The sequence below is a fragment of the Ceratosolen solmsi genome, unplaced genomic scaffold, assembly GCF_000503995.2.
Source record: "Ceratosolen solmsi marchali unplaced genomic scaffold, CerSol_1.0 scaffold35, whole genome shotgun sequence".
Taxonomy (NCBI): Eukaryota; Metazoa; Arthropoda; class Insecta; order Hymenoptera; family Agaonidae; genus Ceratosolen; species Ceratosolen solmsi.
Genome location: NW_011948423.1, coordinates 6,594,187 through 6,617,277, shown reverse-complemented (window position 1 = coordinate 6,617,277; position 23,091 = coordinate 6,594,187). Strand labels below are relative to the sequence as shown.

Below are 23,091 nucleotides of genomic sequence, written 5' to 3'. Positions count from 1 at the left end.
AAATTTTTTTATTTATTTCCTGAATTATAATGATAAATAAAGCTATTTTATAGATAGAGAAATGTTTATATTAATTTAAATATATTTATAGTTTCAAGAGAAATGAAAACAAGATGTTTTATTATTATCATTCATAGCTTTGTTTTATATGCCTTAATGCATCATTGTAAATTATTTGTTAATTGCAAACTATTTTCATTGTTGAGATTAATGTAACGTAATGAGTTAGTTTATTTATTATGTAGAATGTTAATTATTATGAGTATTGTTTTTCATCGAAGAGATTATTTGAGAATTTTTCAACAGTGAAATATAAAAATTAATTTCATTTTCGACATTTCACACTTAGTTTATTTCAATGTTTTTGAAAATCAATAATATTATTGCTGTTCGTTATACGATACGCATGTCTAATTAGCAGTGAAATAATATATTTAAAAATCCGATAAGTCGTTCAATAATCAATCATTTATAATTAAGGATACATTCGATTAATTCTTAAATTTAAATAGGTAAAAGCGAAAAGAATTCGAATTAAAATGAAGTCTTCAATGACAGTCCAATTTTATGCACTTTCTTTTCCCGTATCGCTTTCTTATATCCCCTTTCTCTATCTATGTTTTTTCCCGGGTAGTTTCGAATCGTCCTTTCATTTCTCTTTTGTTATATTTCGCACGGCAACTCGTACGTTAAACATTTCGTATGTGTGCCTGTTAGTAAATCACAATTCGGAAAATCCAACGATCAACTGTCGATATTAATTAGCAAAGCACACGAATCGATCGTACTTCTTTTAGGACGAACTTTTAATTTGGTCATGCAAGCTTCCTTCGATTATTTTTTAACCTTTGTCATTTCCATGGTCTCTCTTACTCTCTCTCTCTCTCTCTCTCTCTCTCTCTCTCTCTCTCTCTCTCTCAGTTTGCGTAACTAGCTATTCTTAATATTCTCTTACTTTCCATTCCTTTCGTATTCTTTTGCTCATGCCGAGGTAACATATTTTATACGATACGTGGAGAACGGAGCGTTGAGAGATAGCTCGCCGAGGTGAATAAGTCAGGGCGTTGCGTGCACCCCCTTAATTTGTTTTGAGAATAATTAAAGCGCCATCATGAATGGCTCAATCCGGCCGAGACTGGAGCTAGCCTCGATTTTCCTATTCACGCGACGAAATCTCTTTTTCTGACCATATGCGCGGTGCTATTAAGATTATCCAATACGTTAACGTCTGCATTTGTTATTTACGGTGGCGCCTGTGTGGATGAATTAGAGAAGATCGCCTGGAAGGAGCGAGGAAGTTCATTGTCGAGCTTCGTACACTCGTGTTTTTATATTTAAAGCAGCATTGCTTGTTAAGATATTAATCCAAAGAGATATGTATTCTATACTTAGGTGATTGGTTTGAATTTTTCACGCACATTAATGGAACGCAAAAAAAAAAGTATATATATATATATATCATTAAAAAAATAAAGACTACCGTTGTTTAAAGTAACAAAACTTTTGCGGGCCAATTGAATGCAAATCCTTTCAGTCAAGGATTGTGCTGAAATCTGGAAGTGTATTATGTAGAGTTAAGAGGTGAAGTTTTATTACTATAGCTTTTCCCAATGATATTAACTATTAATAATGTTAAGAGAACGACTGAATTTAATATTATTGAATTTATATGTGTTTATATGTTTTTCACTCAAAAGGATTGAATATGCTGAGTGTTCAATATTAAAGCGTAAGGAATGATATAAACAGCACTCTCAGAAAGTATAACAATTCTTTACAATAATTAGATTTTTGCACTAAACAACATATTCTTTCTTATAAAATTCAAATGAAGAATACTTTAGAGGAAATTATAAGAAGTATAAGTCATCTATTTTTTATTCGTTTTACATATTATTATTTTTGTGTTAATTACAGTCGTGAATAACACAAATTAACTAATTATAAACATATATTTGCGATTGCATTAATTTTGCTTTAATATAATATTATATTCTATTAGTATTATGTTCCAGAGGCTATTTAATATTAAATTCCTCTAATTTTTTAAAGCTTAGTAAATTATATTTATAAAATAAAAAAAAAGTTTGTTATTCAAATAACAAAAAGATTTATTTACAATTATATTTATCATTTAATTTAATTTTGCTATATAAAAATTATATTTTAACAATGCAAATACAATCTTATATCTGCATTAATTGTGCATTTTTTTTGCATACACTTATTTTATTGATTTATAACAAATGATATTTTAACTGTGTTTCGTATATATAAGATGTTAAACCATATCATTAGTGTTAGTAGTGGTTATTATTGTGATAATTATTATTATGCTGTTAATTTCGACAAATTTATACTATTTATCTATTTATATGTTATTAATTAAAGAAAACGCTGAAAATGAGCTCTCGAACCATATTCGTATCCTAAAATTTGTGAAATATGAGATTTTATAATGACCTTTCGCGTTGAATTTATATTATAATTGTATCACAATAATGATGTTGGGCCACGTAAGCAATTACCGAATTTTCCCAATCATTCTTCTGCAATGTCGTTTTATTTGCCAATGCAGGCTGTAAATTTCCCTCAACAGTAACTTCGTACGATGTGCTTATACATTTCTATTTACCTATGCGTCTACTCATAGAATCGTGCACGCACGCATGCACGCACGCGCGCACTCACGTACGCTCCCACTAACCTGCACTAACTGCGAATATGCACGCGCGCGTGAAAAAGTAAAAGAACGATTGAAAGGAAGCGAAAATCAACCATGAAGTTAATAGCGATGCGAGGCACACTATGAAGGAAACATCATGGATCCATTGTCATCCGCTTTCTATTGTCCACGAGTCATGTGTGTGTCACGGCAGCAGAAATCGGCAGCTCATAATTCAACGAGTCCCACGCGCGAATCGCTATCCCGCGAATCGCAGGCACGCTTCCATACAGATAATTCCGGACGAAGGGCTCGCTGAGCCTGATAACGCTTATCCGCTTTCCGGATTTATTGCCGTCGCAATGAAAACGCAGACTGATTCACTGGCACCCCGTGCCCTACCTTGCCGTCCTCTTTCTTTCATTCCGTTTGTCTCTCTTACCACTCACGCGGTCCCCCTCTCTTCCTCTCGTCTGCCTTTCTTCTCCATCTTATCCCCAGACAATTACCATATTAACCAAGGGTGGGTGAGAGCGGGTTATTGCGTGGGGCGGGGCAGGGGAGGGGGATAGAGACAGACGGAGAACGAGCGGCATTCTCTGAGCCTCCTATATAGGGAAATCTCCGGCTCGATTATACTTCCAACGGCCGTTGGCGTCTATACGACCAAGCTGAAACGAAGTGACGACGTTGACATACTTTATACGTCAGGCCGACAATCGGCTCACACGTGCTTCGCACGCGATACCCGGATGTGGATGTTTCTGAGTCTAGTCGATGTGAACACGCCAAGGTATTGCATCCGCGACAATTCAACGGTGACTCTTAAAATACAATTCCTGATATCGTAGGATGACTCTATTCTGCTGACGTTTTGTTTACTCACCGTTACCGAATAATGACTGTTTAGAGTATTCCCAAGCTACTAATGTTCCTACGTTTTGCTCGGCTGAATACTCGCGATTATTAATCGAGCGCCAAAGTGTGTAAGCGTAGTCGGCGATTTTTTTACGGTTAAGATGGCTTGATTATGCACTGAAATTAGCGTAAGCGATCAATTTCTATTCATGCCATTAAACATAAATCCTTTTCTTCGTATTTCTCTATACATAATTTATTATATAAATCCATTTTCGGCCAACATTATTATTAAATTATATTATTTTATACCTAAGGCACATATATTCAACTTAAATAATTTTATTATACCGTTATTTACTGCAACAAAGCTGTTTAAACCAAAAGATTTATACGACGAATAATTAAAGACATGATACATTAATCGAATACTAACGATCTTCATAAAAAGTCAGTCACATATACAGTTTTCTGGCAAATATAAATATACTTATTTTATATTCAATGTAAAAATAATTTTCAAATATTTCATTCATTTATTTAAACATTTTTAAGTCTTATCAAACTGTATCTTGTAATAAGGATATATTTTAATTTATTGCTTTATTGACTGGGAAAGTATGGCTTAAAAAAATTATTGTCGATTGCACTTACAATATTACAAGTACATTATCTTATTAATACAATATTGCAAGTTTATTATTCGCTTCATTATTGAAATTCTCTTTTGAAAAATTTTTTTTTTTTATTTTACTCCTTTTGATTCAAGTTGAATACAATCTTTATATCTTCGTTTTGATTTACCTAATGGACTTTTATTTTCTAATATCACCATTTAAATCCTATGAATTTGTAAAGACTCAACTTGTATTTGAAAAGACTCAACTAAACATGCACCTAATAGTATTAAAATCGTTCATATAATATTAAACAAAGAATGAATTATACATTTATTAATTATGCGATATAATGAAATTTTTGAAAATATTCTTAAAAAACATATTTATTTCTATCAGTTAATATTATAAATTAAACATTATTCAATTTCTATATGTCTATAAATGGTATTGTTTTATTTTATTAAATAACATTCATAGTTTATTCAGAAACGAATGATTGAAATTTAATTTTAATAATACAAAAAAAAGTATACGACTTCACTTTTGACTCACTTTGTATTTAATTAATTTTATCATGTATATAATGACTTCATTTATATAATTAATTTTTTTTTTGTTTTGTTTTTGATACATAAATAAGAACTAGTATTTATCATTACAATATCAGCTCGGGTATAGGGAACTATTAAGAATTTTTACTAATTACAAGTTAGTTTATTATCAATTAGCATATAAATTCTATTAGCATATAAAATAATATTAGAAATTTTATAAATAGATATTGATGTTATCACTATTGTGGTTTTATGTTAGGTAATAGAAACGATAAAAAAAGGGGATTCTAAAGAGACTATAATAGTCTATCATAGTTGATAAAGGCAATCCTATTTCATCGCATTCAGAAGATAATTTACTCATACATTATAAGATATTGTTTCACTTTTATTTAAGGATATTATAAATTTTTTGTCTCTTAATGTTAGTTAAAAAGATATATATATATATATATATATATATATATATATATATATATATATAAGTTAAATCACTTAATATTTATTAGGCAATAATAATATCTAGAAATACATTCAATTTATTTTTTATTCAATTTTTTATGTTTCAACAATCGTATCGTAAATGAACAGTTAAATATATTACTTTGATGCACGTAAGTTCTTCCTTATATATTCTTATTATTACATATTAACGAAATTTTTTTAATAATTACAATACTTTTATTTGAATTTCAATCAAATTGAAAAAGTACGTGAATTTTTCTTTATGTTAATACTGTTAATATATTTTAATTAGTTCGTTAATATGTACTCGAACAGGGTCGTCGATATTTTTCAAATGAGTCATAAATACCTGTTTTAGTAAGATTAATATTTGGATAAATATTTGGACTTTTCGTAATACCTTTATTCCAATATATTGCATCTATTTAAAGATTGGTATCATGTATTTATATAACGCATAATTACAGAAAAATAAAGTAATTTAATAAAGTGCACAATAAATATAAGTACAATATTATGGCTATCTAGAATGAAATATTGCAGATTATGGATTGATGAGTAAATGATGAAACTATAATAAATATGTGGAAAGTTTAGGAATTTTATTGAAATATTTGATGTGATATTACATAAGGATTTTAGAAGACATAATAATATTTTTCTACAAGTGCATTGAAAACTCGATATTTAGAAAAATTTTTATTATACAGAACCAAATTCTATATATAAAATAACAATACGCTTTCTATTTATTATTCCTATAAATTTTAAACACAAATAAATTACGTAAATAAAGTATTTCAATATGTATTAAAACAATTAATTATTTATACAATTAATGCTCATACATATAAATACTTTTATTTTATTCGTATTGGTATTAGTAATGTAAGGTGAACGTTTGATACGTTTTTAGAATAGCAATTAATTTTAAAACAAAGTAATTTTGTTTTACATGGATAACGATGATTTTCAATAAAAGTATAATAATGAAATATAATTTAGCCAATTATAATAGAATGATATTGATGATGAATTATTTTATATATAGTAGTTGTATATAAACTAAGTTACTTTTAATCTAAATAATCAGCGTGCGTTTAAAAAATTAATGTCAGAAAAAATTTCGTGTTAAAACATTTATTCCATTCTTTAAATCGTTTTAGACTTCATAGAATATTCGTACTTATTTTACTTATTTTCATATTGGAAATATTGGAACGAAAATTGATTTCATTGGAGCCACGTACATTCTGAATATAAAATAATAATATTTGCATTCCCGTAAAATGAGAAAATTTTGCTTATATTCTTTTTTTTACGATTAAACATATTTACAAATTTTGGCTCTTGTAATTTGTTTCGACAATAGTTTATGTAAAATTTAATTTTTTCTGGATAAATTTGTCGATATATTTGTAAATCTGTTCAAGTTACAAGAAGTTATTTGTCATAGTTACTTGTTTGATTTTAATTCAATATAATATAATACTTAAATAATTTAAAAAGTATTAAACATATGATATTTTTATTAATTAATTAATTAATATATTATATTTTAAATATATTAATTTTAAATATATATTAATTGATAATTATAGAATAGAAATGTGACTGTTGAGTATTGCAAAGATTTTATTTTGCGATATGCTTTGCTAGTTTAACTATTTCGTTTGCTCGTGCCCAGATGATGTACTGAAAATGTATAAACAGACCGTATGCTCTCTTAAGACTTTAAATAATTCGTTATCGTTCCTTATCTTAAGTATGCGGTGTTTGATTCCGAGGGGAAAAGCGAATTTAAACGAACCGTCTGCGTAGGTGTCAGATTCTTCTATTTTAATTTTTGGTCGAACCCGTAAAGTAAGATTTCGTTTAATGATACACATAATTAAAAATTTAAGATAAAATTATTGCTGCATACATAAACATATTTACACACACGCGCGCGCGCGCGCGCCCATACTTATACACACTCTTACACACTCAATTATATGATATATCAGCATATATATCATAATTTATAGTTATATAATATTATGTGTTTAATATAATATTTATTAGAATATTATATGTAATATTATATGTATATTATAGTTGTATAATATTATATGTCATAATTAGAATAATGTATATAGATGGAATAGATAAGTTGTAAAGTTAAACGCCTGAAAATAGTCATTCCTATTCATGATTTCCGTTTAATTATAAATAGCATCTCTTATCATTCTTAACTGACATGTATAGAGAAATATCTAATTGACTTGGAAGAGTTTTTTTTATCGTTAATAGTGCAGCTTTTAAAGAGTAAAGGAGTGAAGAGCGAAAGAGCTGTGGAGTAAAGCAAGAAAAATTAAAGTATTTCCTTAGCCATGAATCAGAATAGTGTATGATTACAGATTTTGGAAATGCAATTAAAAGTTAATCGCTCTGCTTGGCAATATTTCAACGTTACGTTTCTTATAAGTAAAGAATTAATATTTACTTAATTAGTGAAAATACTGCTTATGAACCGTGAACAAGTAATATTAGATATGTATGTGTTCATACATACTTGCGCATGCGTGAGTTGGAAAGCATCTCTGGTTTATTCGGATATTCAAACAATAGATGTTGAAACTTTCTAATTAATTGTAAATTAACGAAAATTGTGTATATTCATTTTTGCATATGTTAATATAAATGAAGCGTTATGATGTGTTTCATCAAATTTTCTCTTATCTTATGGGAATATGTATCTGTAATTACATACGCACGAGTATGAAAGAAATTCTTTTCGAAATTTAAATCCAATGATTATAAACTAAGGACTAAGTATAATAAGCAATATATTTTCCATAATATTCTAAATTACAAAATATTAATTATTTTTACCGTATTTAACAATATTTGAATGTAATAAATCATCAATAGTAGTTATATTGAAAACATTCGATAGTTTCAAAGTATTAATAAGTAAATGTAACAAACAATATTAAATATAAAATTATAAAAGAACGTTTAACTTCGTCTCATAATATTATCGAGTGTATTGTGCGAAGAGAGGCTATTGTATTATTCTTTATAAGCCTGCTATATTTTCATAAATGTACAAATGTTGCGTATTTATAAGCAATACTAAAGTTTTTTTTTCTCTTACATAAAATAAAGTATTTCATTTGAAGAACAGTGAACCGCATAGGATCCCTAGAAATCAGAAATTAACGTAGGTCCTCTTTCAAGCTGTTGTCATAAAGACGTATTATATAGTTATATAGGGCTTCCACGCAACGCGAATGAACACGCGAAGTTCTGTCACGTCATATGCATCGACGACAATTCACGTCGCAAATTCTTTTATGGGCTTTTTTTAAAACGAATAATATAGTTTTTTTTTTTTATTTTTTTTAATTTTTTTTTTCATTGATTATTTCGTGTCTTGGAAACAAATACTTAATCAAATGTTTGATTTCTCTTTTAGCTTTAATAAAATTGAGATAGTTTTGAATGTAAACCACCTCTCCCATCACACACACACACACACACACACACACACACACACTCCCTCTCTCTCTCTCTCTCTCTCTCTCTCTCTCTCTCTCTCTATATATATATATATATATATATATATATATATATATCTACCTCTATCTATCTAGTGTATACGTGTTAAAGTATTTGTATACATATTATATATATGGACGTGAATGCGCGATTCGTTTATTTTTAATTTACAACTTTTACGGTGAATGTCTACTCATATAAGAGCGATATCGAAGATGCTCAAAGGATATTTATTTCCCTTCCTCCAGGAATTCAATGACAATAAATCCATAAATCATGTTTGTTATAGGGAAGATATAAAAAAAAAAAAAACTTGTATTCTAATTAATGAGACAAACTTTTCATAAGCTACTTATATTTTAAAGCGGATCTAGAATGAAATGGGCCACTCGCCATTGCCAAGACAAACAGACGGCGCCACATATTTCTCTTTCGAAATTTTGCTTCGTGAAACTTGAGTGACGTGCAGCATGATAAACGAAAACAATACGGTTCGTGTAATAAAAATTTTTCATAGTTCACGTCATGAGAGGCAGAATATAAAAGGAGAAAAATGAAAATAATGGGAGATGATGTTGCGCGAGTGGATGACTGAAGAGATCTATAGAGCTTCCTCTGTACAGTCAAAATAACCGAATATGTCAATCCTCCGTAAGCTTAGACGATAGATGAGGAGTAAAAGGGGAGTAAGGTTGGGATGATAGATAACGTCTCGAAAGTGGCGTCTTTCGGTGCACAGGTGCATCGCACGCGGACTTTCTCCACTCGTCGCGGGCATCGCGCGCGAAATATTCCATCGCGTCGTATACAATGGATTGATCGTCCAATATTGCTTATTGGCGCTTCAAGTGAATCTATTGGCCGTAAGAGCGTACTAACCTATAAGTTACATTGCCAAGTTCGGGGGTACGCGGGCTTTGGCGGTAAGTCTCTCTTATTTCTTTGCGTGCATGCTTAAAGGCATGCGTGACAGTGATAGCGACAAGCTCAGCAAGTGAGGCTTTAATGAGGCATTTATATGTTATATCAAGTATTGAGGGAATATCATTTACATAATTTTATTTAAGTTGTTAGCTTATAGTTGCGAGTTTCTAACTATCAAATGATGGATTTCCTGAAGAATCTCTTCGAGCCCAAAGTTTTATAAATCATTCATTATGGATTTGACACCGACGTATATTTATATTCCTTTGGAATCTCTCAAAATTCTTATTTTTTCTGTAATATAAAAGATATTTTATAGTTTTTTCTTGAAAATATCAACTTTTAGTCTGCTAAACGGACTTTCAGTTTAATCTTCAATATTAAACAAATAAATATTTTTGAACTATCGGAATTTGTGCTATTTACACGTAAAAAATATGTAATTTAAATTGGAAACCTGATGTTTTCATTTCGCCGATAAAGTAATTTTAAACAACAAGGTTTTATTTTATTTATTGAAAAGATTATAAAAGATTATAATTCGACATTAATTTATATTAATATATTCATTCTCTATGACGTTTTTTTAAAAATATTTATTACCGTAAAGATGAATGCATATACTTTGATTAAATATCACTATTAATTTAACTATCATTTATTGTCTATGTTTAAAATGTAATTTGAATGGATTTAATAATCTATTGGTTATGTAATACGACATATTGTATTATAGAGTTGTGGGGGGGGGGGGGCTATAATTATGATATGAAGATCACTTGAAAAAATCTATACATACATGGATAGACTTAAGTAAGACAATAATATCCATTGTGCTGTAACATCTTGCAATAATATGTGTCGTTTATTAGATTGTTTATTTTTAAAATATTTATTATTGTGCTTTAATAAAATAGTACGTTCGCTTTTGAAATTTATAAAATTGAGATATTTGTTTGAGATATTTTGAAAACAAAATAACATATTATTTCAAATGAAATAAATTTTTGCGGTTTATTTTCCTTCGACTAGTGTATTAATCCTCGATAAACATCAGCCAAGATATCTTAAGGTATTATAAATCTAACATCATATTTTTTTCACAAAATAATAATAATGAACCAATAAATTACTTAAATTTGGAGTAACGTTAATTTATAAGATATAGAAACACGATACAAAGTACGTTTTAAATAATAATAATATACATTATAAATGTTTGTAAAAACTTAATACAACTGAACTTTTATAATTATTTACATATGCATATATATATATAATTTTATAAGAATACATTGCATTAAAATATTCTATCACAATATATCAATTAATACTCAATACAAAATTAAAACAATTTAGTATTTTATGATTATTCATTTAATATTCCTGAACGTCTCATAAAGTTGTAAAAAGAAATATTTGAGGTATATCATAGATGCACATATGACAAAGGGAAGGCGATTAGGCATATATATATATACATGCATACACTCATAAACATACGTAATCAGTGTAGAACTTAATCCATACACTCGTTTCCTTGCAGATTTACCAAAATTTGGCAAGCCCTTGAACAATCTTACTGTGTCCGTGGGTCGAGAAGCTGTCTTTGCTTGTATTGTCGAGAATCTAGGACCTTACAAAGTAAGTACAGATTTATTTATTATATATATATATATATATATATATATATATATATATATATCACAAACTTTCTAAATAATACTGCAACATTCGAATAAGTAAAATAAAATATACTTTTTAGATGTTGTTATACTCTGAAAATGTTAAAATTGTAATCACAAATGGTCCTTAAAATAATTGAAAAATTCACGTTAATAATATATATTTTAATTAAAAATTAAACTACTTAGTAAGAAATAATTAAAGATATAATTTTTAGTAGAAGAATTAAAAATGATTAATAAAATACCATAATTTGTATGAATGTTTCCAAGTCCACTAATAAATGAATACAATCTTTAAATAAGTATTAATAGATTTCTTAATAATTTAACTTTTTTCTCGTCCAAATAACAATTTTCATTTTAAGTGTAACAAATGATGCAAGAAAACTATAAATATTTATTTTAAAAATTTTATAAAATCCAATAACTCTGAATAATAGTATCTAATAACATGGACTAGTATGGATTGATGGTGTTCTTGTGTTATATTAATAATAAATTACATCCCCTTAATGCATGAAAATCGAAAATCAAAAATACAGTTTAAACGAAGCAGAAATTTGACGTATTTATGTATTGAAATAAATATGTAAGTAAATTTCTGTGATCGTTAGGAAAATAAATTAATTTCAGATACACATACAATATATAATATAAATTTGATTAGAAACAATATGATCAATATTTTAAAATATAGCTTGAGAAATTTACATTAACTAGAAACTAAATTACAAGAATTTTTACATTAAATTGATGTATCAACTTATCTGGTAAAGTATATACCATCAAAAAGAGCAATTTTTTAAATAAAAATTAAAAAAAATTAATTTATAAATTATTTCAATAAATGTTTGAAATAAATATAATATCTAATGTAATATTCAATTATTTAAAAATATTTTTACAAATTTAAAATCATGTTTTTCGTATTGTTTGTAATATTATGAAGAAAGGTATAAACGAAAGTTATTATATCTGATAAAATACATCAAACAAAAATTTTTTTTTCATTTATTGAGTAAAACATATATATATATATATATATATGTTCGTATATAAACAATTTTAATAACAATTTATGATTGTTAATAATATTTTCATTAAATACAATGCTTTTAATGATTTAATAGAACGCTAGTAATTATTTTACAAACACATTTGTATGAAATTTTGATAAGCAATAGAAACAACGTGTCGGCTTAATCGCCGTTCATAATGTAGTGAATTTCCTTGTTTATATTAAATAAGGATTGCAGAAAAGTAGCCGTATAGATGACGCGTCAGAAATAAGATTGCGTGAAAATTGTGTTGCCTATCTTGGGAAAACTTCATTAAGAATGAGAATAAAATCCCATGGGCTGTGAGTTCAGCAGTTTGTTAAACGTCCTTTTTGCTCTCACTGATTTTCTACTCTTCGTCGCTACTGTGAGATTCCGATTCTTTCTTCTCTCTACGTCTCTCTCATTCATTTTATCTCCCTGGATGCCTCCTTTACTATTTTCTCATTCCAAATCTTTCCCACATCGTGGCACACTAACGCGCACGTCTAATAGACGTCGGTCGAGTCTCCTTGGAAACCTATTCTTACATTTTTCTCTTTCGCCCTTTCCATTTTTCTGACTTATTTTATTCTTTCTATTCCACTTAGTCCACGTCTTTGAATATCATATAGAATATTTTAAAGACATGAATTATAAAATTTCGCTTCCGAGTAGATTCAATTAACCATGAGTTATGGATGTTGTTATAAAAATGAATTAATTGAATTTGTGTTTCATTACATAAGAAATAAGAAAAGTTCAATCAGACTATCTATAATAAATTAAATTCAAGGTTAAATAAGATCTTAGAAATGTTAATTTTACTAGTATTTCAATAATATCTCTTATAGAAAAAGATTTTCTTTTGTATAAATATTAAATTAAATGTTTATTGCACAGGAAAAAAAATTGGATTTTATATGTATGTTGCGTGCTTGAACAGCTGCTATTAATTATTAAATTTCCGACTATACGGAGTAAAAACAAATTTATTATCTTTCAATTGAGCCTTAAACGTAATATAAAGAATTCTATTAGGATGTACTAAAAATTAATTAAGAGCCGAGTACCCCCCATTGAAGAACAAATAAAATGTTCTATATCATAGTTAGATACATATGCGCATGTGTATGCATACACGAGCCCATCTAACCGCATATACACACATGAACGCGCGCGCGCGCGCACACACACGCCCGTAAGTATTCCTGTTTTTTGTATATGGATTGACACTTCACCATGTATATGACTTTTGCGTGCATATATTTCTGTGTACTTTTGCATAATTGCTGAATACAAGCATAATTGTATAACGTTTGTGCAAAATATGACATACTTCACTAGTAATTACATCACCTATAATTTATATCTCTTTTAACATTCAATCTTTTATTAGTATTATTAAAAAGATATCGATTAATATATCAATGTTTTTGTATTTTTAATTTGATTATTATGAAATTAATTGTATTAAGATTTTGTTCGAAACTGTTTGATTAACTGGCTCGAACTGCCAATGTTTGAATAGCTTTAGAATAATTTGCCACCCGCCCTAGCGGATGCTTGGGAAGCAGTCGAGCGGAAGGGCTGTAGAAATACAGTGTGTGCTTCTTCGATAAATGTGGTTTATTATAGTTTATTAACTTGTAACTGCTCCTGTGATCAGCATGAGTCATCCATAAATGGATAGTTACGCCATTGGCATGGAAGGAGAACGGGTGATGACGTGGGGCTTGATGATTTGCCCATACATGTCTGCTCCAAGAATGATATCTACTCAGCGAGATCTAAGATGCCGCGGATCGACCAATGTTAAGCCTCTCAAATGAGGTCAGTCGTGTGAAGTTGGTTCGATAGAAGGAATTACTGATGTTAATGTCTTACGAATGTGAGTGAGAGTAATGTGGCAGTGTAGTCCGAGTGAATCGAGTGGAGAGTAAGTGTCACAACTCCTTGTGTCGGAGCACTTGAGCTCCTCCAATTCCATAAATGTAAATGATGGAATGTTTTATAGGAATGTGGAGTTGTCCGATAACGTTCTCGATGACGAATGAAAGTTCAGAGCCTGTGTCAATGAGAAGACGAACTTGTACTGTTTAAGTTTTTGACCGTATTTCGGCCATTGCCGTTGGCAAAAAATCATGTGCTAAAATGAACTTGTCTGTCGATGATTGCACCATCATCTCATCTGGATGATGGACTTGAATTATTGCCTTGAGTGTATTCTGCCTTGTTTTGTTCAAGCAAAGAAAAGAAATGATTGATCTACCTGAGGATATTTCACTGATGCCTGGTATGTATTGAATAATCATCTTCCTGAGAGATGTGATCATACTACTGCTGTAGGTTGATCTGTCACTGACTCCATCTCTGTTAACGTCCTTATCCGAGACGTTATAAAGGTTTCTGGTCGATGGAAGTGCGGGTATGAGTATGGAAGAGCTAATTGATGACTCCCACAATTCTCTTGTGGCACGATCGAGCCGTCGAGAGGTCATGTATACAGATATGTAGTCCCACAGATATTCTGTGACTCGCAATGCCCTCAGCTGTTTCATTGCCACCCGGGTGGCGTTGATTACGTTTTCCAAGCCGACTTTCTCCCCTTAATTTTGATTAAATTGGAGAAGGCTTGTTTGAAACATGATTGAATTATCAAACATTGGGGATACCGAAGGTGATGTATTTTTTCAGCCTCGCTAGTGTCATCCTTATTCAGGACCAATGCCTTGAAAGGATGACGAAACTCACGCCAGTCGTCTCGATTTCCTGAACACTTGGGAGGACTGACGTTTTGGAGTCGGGCTCCTTGTGCTTGTGCCTTGATTGGCCTTGACTTATCTCACATCGAAAACTGTCTTGATGACTTGGCGAAGTTTAGTGATGATCTTTCGCGTCGTCTTATATTGTGCGAATTCCTTCTCATATACATTTTTCACCAAGTAATCGTGATTGAGCTGAACAGTTGGCTATGTTGTGGTCATGTGCGCATGATCCTTAATGAAGGCCGTGTGCAGTTCCTCGACGTGTGAAAATGCGACTGAGATTTCATTTGGTGAGATGTCACACTGTAATATGTTCATCATGTTGAGTTTTCACCATTATTTCAAGCTGAATGGAAAGTGCATTGGAGAAGCACTTCTAAGTGTGGTTTTTGTAGGAGTCTGTTCGAGATTTTGAGAACCTTCGGGAGTATCAGATATCTGGAAAAATTCAACTTGTAAAACATCTGCGAAATGGCCGCCGGTAGCTAAACATCTGGCAATAGTCCTCACACGCAAAATTTCCGATGCAACGGTATACAACGCAGCCATTCGTCGACATCAGCGCTCTTCAGTTAAGAGCTCCTCATGGCGCGAAGTCCATGAGAATAGTGAGCTTTCTAATTGAAGACAGTGTCGCTAGAGGCGCTCTTGCCGATGTGGCCACTGTCGAAGCCAATCTCCTTTGGAAAGGGGAAGACGGAAGGCAGAGGCGCGCACGCTCAGAACGGCGCGTTTCTATTTGAGGAACCTAAGGTAGAGCTGCGCACGCTCAGAACGGCGCGTTCCTATTGGAGGAACCCAAGGCAGAGCTGCGCACGCTCGGAACGGCGCGTTCCTATTGGAGGAACCCAAGGCAGAGCTGCGCACGCTCGGAACGGCGCGTTCCTATTGGAGGAACCCAAGGCAAAGCTGCGCACGCTCGGAACGGCGCGTTCCTATTGGAGGAACCCAAGGCAGAGCTGCGCACGCTCGGAACGGCGCGTTCCTATTGGAGGAACCCAAGGCAGGGGCGTTCCATAAGCGGGGACTCACTGTAAGAGGCCTTAAAAATGGGCACGATGCAGATACAAGATGCTGTCTACGTGGAGAAGCCACGGAAGAAGGGGGCTCTCACTTAGCGGTGATAAAACAGTGATCAAGCGTTAAGTGAACTCTCGATTGTAGGAAAACACATCAACGCTCCAGTGCTGCAGTTGAAAGGTATTGACGTCATCTACTTTATACACGAAAGGGCCAAACTACCTCATCCCAGGATCAGATCAAGGCTATTGCATCACTGTGAGCACACAAAGTCTGTGCAGCTTAAATTATTGACAGTACTTACAAGACTAGTATGGTGCTATTATTAATAACACAAATCACACCCACTAATGAGGAGTTTGCATAATCAGTTGCTGATCCTCAAACGATCAGCAACAACATCAACATCTCGAGGAGCATCTCGAGAAGACTACTTATTCAACACAAGATTAGTTATAAGCGACTCCAATAACGTGTTTGAGTATGGTTTGTACCCTTCCATAATATATAAATCCTAGCAAAGATTAGTGTAACTGTAAATAAATCATATTTTCGAAGAATCGCATACTGTATTTCTACCGTTCCACTTAACTTCTTCCGAAGCATCCATTAGGATGGGCAGTAAATTAAAGCTATCGAGACATTGGCTGTTCGAGCTAAGAAGTCAAACAGTTTCGAACAGAGTCTTATTGCTACTTCCCTCCATATTTTCCTTGGCTACCACGATGTTGTTGCCTTACACTGCAGAGTGATGGGAGGTCATAAATCTCAGTATACCTCTTTTTACGATGTTCTTAGTGATGGGTTACTGTACGTAGAAATGAGATGTCGTAAATCTCCTAATACTGCTTATGGTAGTGCCACGCATTGCATAGTATGCAGTGATGAAAATGTAACTGTTAAATTTTCGAAGTTGCACGTCTTAACGGCAGTGGTTACACGTACTACCATCCACTATAATCCGGTTCGAAGGATCAGATGTTCGAAACAATTTGATTTACTGGCTCGAACTGCCAATGTTTGAATAGCTTTATAATAATTGCCGTCCGCCGTAGCAAATGTTTGAGAAGAAGTCAAGCGGAAGAGCTGTAAAAATACAGTGTGTGTTTCTTCGATAAATGTAGTTTATTATAGTTATATTAATGTTGTGTTGGACTTATTCAATGGTGTTCGGAAAATAATCCCACAATTTGACTAGTCAGCCAAACGTGCAATAATTAACGTAGAACAATAAAACCCACTAGATGTTATGTGGGGTTGCCGGGCAAGTAAAGGATGAATGCACTGATTAATAATTAACACATGTCTTTATTATTTCTATTTATTTGAATTGATTTACAAAATGGTGAATTACAGACGAACTTTATATTTCTTGATAATCTTGTGGTGTTGAAATATATTTACTATGAATGAAGCAGGTTATAATCTATTGAATATTATCGCTAAGAGGTTATCATGATTGTAGTGCTCTGATCGAACACTGGAATGCTATTGTGTTTATCTTAATACGTGTGTAGTTGCCTTTAAATATCGGTCGTAAGAGAGCCGAGATGGAGGTTATGCGAAGCTGTGCGCCATCTGTGGCTGGAACAACTTGCAGTTGGAGGGATTGAGAAGCCAATGTGGCGTTTATAGCTGGTCTTGTTCAAGAGTATGTCCGGGAAGCTTCCGTAGTTGGACTTTATCCGTCCGTCTTCTACATAAGCCGAGAAATCAAGAATGAGTACTAGCTATGAGGACTTACTTGCAGTGTATCGTGATTTTCCAGTCTCTCTTCGATGGCTTGTTATTACGTTCCCTTGCAATGTTGCAACCCTTCAGTTCTTCCTTGTCTCCAAGTGAGACCACAAGTGGTCAGGTCCCACGCAATCCAGTCTTGATGAGATCAATTCAACTGTACACTAATTCACAATAGTGGAAAGAACTTATTATTAAAACTCAGCTAGCTAAACGACTCATCTCTCCGGTCCTCCTCCGTGAGAGTATGTCGTGATTTATCCTTCAACTGTAAGAAGTATTTGGAAAGAGTAAGTGCGGGTACATTACGTAGTCCCTTCTTAAATGGTTCACTCACCCAGTTCCACTTGGGACCCCTTCTTCTTTCAATTGTCCAATCAGAAGTGACCTTGAGCAGAATGATGAATTATGCACGCCTTCATTTCCACTTCCTCCCGGACTCAGTTCCGAATTTGCTAATCGGGAAAGTGTCGGAAGGTGGCGAGCCTTTTCCATTGGTCACCTCTCTTTGGTTGCCTCATCCCTCTCTGGGACTTGGCTAGAAGAAGGGTCCGCTTGGGCGTGGTCAATTTTCCAATACGATCGACCAGATGTGGCATAGCCAAGAACAATGCAAGCATTGTCTTAAAGGCCGAGTGCGCACGTATGGTCATTGCATGTTGTTGCACGTACGGGTTTTCGGTTGCAGTAAATATTTGTACTCAATGCTTCACGCATATCTGATATTCGTTCTGAATCTACTTTGGGGTTCTCCCGGCAGTAAACCCATTAGGTTCTACTGCACTGGGACTATGAGCACGTTCCGCTAGAGTTTTCCAGATGTTTTATGACACTAGTACAAATAATTATGAGCAGGAAAGTTCTGAAGTCTTAAATACAATTTTCATGACATTACTTGTCAGATATTTTATTGCCTTACTAAACGGAGTCTCTTATTCTCAAACAAATGGAAAGGTGTATCCTACGTTTAATTATGAAAACGCAGTTCCTTGGAACTGCTGCTCTGGTGAATAGTTTAGCTGCACGGAATGCTCCTTGATAATGATGATTTGTTGTTGATTTAAAGATCAACAAATGAGTGAGTAGACTCCTCATTAGTAAGTATGTTTTGTGCTATGTAAAAATAGCGTTTTGTCAACCGTGTAAGGATTAGCAATGACTTATTTCTTCTTGGACTTGGTTTACTCACAGACTTACAGCAGTTTTGGCTGTTCTGTGAAGAATGTTTTCTATTGCGAATACTCCGTGCCGATGAATTATTTTATAAGAAGGAGATAGCGTCGAACCCTTTTTACATCACAGGTGATTGATACGTCTTGTTCTATATTGGCGTCACTATTTGTTAGAAATTGAGAAAACCCTTCCCAAGTCGTTAAACATCTGGCAAACCCAAGTTGTTACATATCTGGAAAACCGGGGTCATTAGACAGCTGGAAATAGTCGTTACACCATAAAATAAAATCTAACGGTACACAAACGCATCCATTGTTGTCAAGTCTAGCCACACTGCCGTTTGGATAAGCCTAGTGAGGGCGTTTCAGACAGAAGCTTCTCTTGGCGGAAAAGTCACGAGAACACTACTCTTTCGGATTGAAGGCGCAGGTGGTAAGGGCGCTATGAGTAGAAAGGCGCTCCAAGTAGAGCCGCCGAAGCCAAAGGTGCTCGAATTAGGGACGCCAAAGAAGTAGGCGTTCCTTTAGTGGACGCCATTGTCAGCGGAATGGATTGGAGGAAGATGACCACAAGACAAACTTACTCACTAACTCGCAAGACTCAAACACTCAGTGTCGTTCAGGATGGATACGGGGGATGCGGCGAAGGACTCTCGCACTCGAGCTGAAGTCCTCACGTAAGAAGGACTAAGGAAAAAGAAAGCTCTCTCAGCAGAGTCGATAGTCAAATCCATTTGCAACCGCATAGCAACTTAAGGTGCCATAGCCACCAACTTTACACCAGAGTCTCTCAAGGATTCAGTATTAACGACGATACTCAAAGGATCAAGCCGCTACGAAAGTACACGCAAAATTTTATACTAAACGACATATAGTCCCTCGTGCCGCAAGCGCACGTGCTCTGCAGATTCACTATTGCAAATTCAACATAGAGACACTCGTGCCCCAAGTGCACGAAGCAGTCGCAGACTTAACACCACGTGCCACTATTCGTAGAAGTGTCAAGAAATTTCCGACCTCTTATTTTTTAGGGTAGAATGTACCACCAAGCACACTACGTTAGGAGGATCCGGAGATTTACAACCTCCTACCTCTGCATGTAGTGAATGCTAATGCCACGTGGCAGCCGCCACGGAACTACAAGAGTTCAACAATTCTCAGCATCAACAATGAATCTTTCCAACTGTGTGGTTGGAAATTAAATGGAATAAACAGCACTAAAACAAATGTGTAAAGTATTTTAATTAATGCGCTATCCCTTCCACTTGCTCACACATTATCTTCTACATAACATCTCATTGTCTTTTAGTTAATTCTCGACACTATTGTTTTATCACTATTGGTTTACCACTAAATCAGACTCTCCTTCTCCTTGGCGTCCCCATTCGGTCAGCACTTGCGTCTATGTCGTCCTCACTAATAAAGTCTCTGACCAAGCGTGCCCGCTTGGGGAACCCCCCCCCCACCCCCCTCCTCCTCAACCAATCAGAGCGCTCCGCTCTCTTAGGCGTCGCCAATCAGAGCGCGCCGGCTTTGACGCGACCACAAAGGGAGCGCCTCTGTCCTTCGTTATTATAGAGAGAGCTTGGCCTTGACAGCGACCACATCGGGGAGAGCGGCTCTCTCTTCGGCGTCTTCGATTAGAGAGCGTGGCGTCCCCCTTATAGTCGTAGATTTAAAATGTTTACAGAGGTCCGACGACCATTGGACCTTTCCAACAGGTGTCTAACGACTCGGGAGAAGTTCTCATAATCTGGAACAGATTTACATTTTGCATGAATTATTGAATCGTAGATGTCAAATTTTTAATGATGAAACTATACAGTTTTATTTTAATTAAATTGATATTTATGGACTCATAAAAAAAAATTGATTAACATATTTCATTGTACAATAATTTATTGCAAAAAATTGTTGTAAAAGATAACCTTAAGCCCATACAATAAGTCAATATTATTTTATTATTTTAGAAATAATAATAATTGTATTTAGTTTGCGAATAACTTTCCATAATATTAACTATGCTAGAAAGTTCATTATAAAATTTTTAGAAATACTTAAATATAAAGGTCATTAGTATTGAAGTAATTGTTACATAAATTACTAAGACTATTTAAAACGTATCCTTAATGCTTGATATGTTGGAAAATTTTTACAAATACATATTTTAATGGAAGAAATTTAAAGAAACTTTGATGCATTTGGTGTAATTTGAAGTAGAGCTATGCTCCGTTTAAAGTTGAAAAGTTCAACCAATTTCTTTTATTCCATTCGTTGTGGTTCATATTTATTCAGATGCAGAATATAGTCAGTGCAAAATTTGAAATGTATTCGATCACAATTCGTGGATCTCGCGAATATGCTAAAATCACTATAAGAGCAGTTAAAGACTCGCGAAAGACAACATTTCACTAGTCTACCTGTGTTAACAGAGAATTTTTCTTTACTTCGTATTCTACGGCTGATTAGGGTGAGAATTCAATCACAGAACGAAAATGAAAATTTTATTCTTTATTGACAATATACTATATATTATTATAGTTATAAATTTCTTTTCATTTATCTCATTGTTATTTTCACACGATTTTTTCCGACTACTGTCGTGTAGTAAATGGCTCTGTCACTTGTTGTTAGTTTGGCTCTGAATAATTATTAATTAGTTGATTTTAATAAGAATAGCGTAAAGAATTATTTTATATAAGAAAATATAAATTAATTTAAATTTACGACTCTTTAAAAGTAATAGAATAATAGGTTGCTTTGTCCTGATAAGTTCCACCGATTATAAATTATACCGACATAAAGCCGAAATAATTGAAACAATAGTTTTACCTTTATTGAAATATATTAATCTTCTATTTTCAATTATTATTTTGCATAATTAGCAATGCCCTCTCTCAGTAAACAATTTCAAATACGCAATGCAGTTGACATTGTGAATTCTAAATTTGAAATAATCTTTAGAAATCGTAATGTCTTTCAAGTACAAATAACAGATTAAAAAATATTTATAGATAATTTTCGCATATGACATAATTAAGTAAATTAATAAATAAACTTGAATGCGTGTGTATTTGATTAATAGTTGACTTTAATATTATATAAGGCAGTACGCAAATATTTATATTGATAATTATTTGATAAGTTGAAGTGGAGCGATAATTTAATGAAATTAAATTAAATTCAAGTTGATAAGGAGTGTCAGAAATTAGTCATTAAAATACATTAAAAAATCAATAAACATGTACAGAATATGATGAGAAATATTAAAATTATGCAGATCAAATTACCGATAATAGATTATTTATAGTATTGACGCAAAAATGTCATTGTAATTTGGTTAGCTGAAATTGAATATTTAGATTAAATAATAATATAATGTATTACAGTTATTAAATACTTTATAGATATTCCATATATTCTTAATAATATTAATGGTTTGAATAATTTCATTTTATAGCTCTTACACCTCGTACAGCCATATATTAATTATGAACGTAAGAATTATCTAATACTTTTACGTTAATACTATTAGAATAGAACGTAATCATTTGTCATAAATATATTTAGGATGTAATGACAATTTAAAAATGAGAATGTTTTTGAACCGTTATAGGGACTTTGAGAGTATTACATTCGATACGTACGGATGAAGAAAAATTTTCTAATATATTTTATTACCTCTCGAATAACCAAGATATGTTGTATAATACTTATCTAAATAAATTTTGATAGTTGCTTATAAGTTGTTATTTAAGAGAGCGAATCGTATGACCGATTGACAGTACATGTTAACATTACATGATAAAGGATTCGCTAAAGTCACACTGATGAAAGGTGTTTACTGCAAAATCAATAACGGTCAACCATTTACATATGATATTACTCGAGACTGCATTTTGTTTATTAAATCGGAGTAATTTGAAGATTTGCGATTATATTCGAACAATTGCGGAATAGGCAAGGTACATGGAAGGAACAATAGCATCGTCTTCTCTTATAAGATGAAGGATAGTCTGATGTACGTGAGACGAATGCCG

At 32.6% G+C, this 23,091-nt stretch overlaps 1 protein-coding gene across 1 annotated transcript in view; it reads left to right on the top strand.

Moving 5' to 3' along the window:
* LOC105362411 (lachesin) overlaps positions 1 to 23,091 on the top strand; it is a 94,458-nt gene that overhangs the window by 22,020 nt on the left and 49,347 nt on the right. The window contains exon 2 of the mRNA XM_011499852.1: positions 11,176 to 11,273. Coding sequence (XP_011498154.1) covers positions 11,176 to 11,273 — 98 coding nt within the window. The remainder of the gene's footprint in view (positions 1 to 11,175; positions 11,274 to 23,091) is intronic.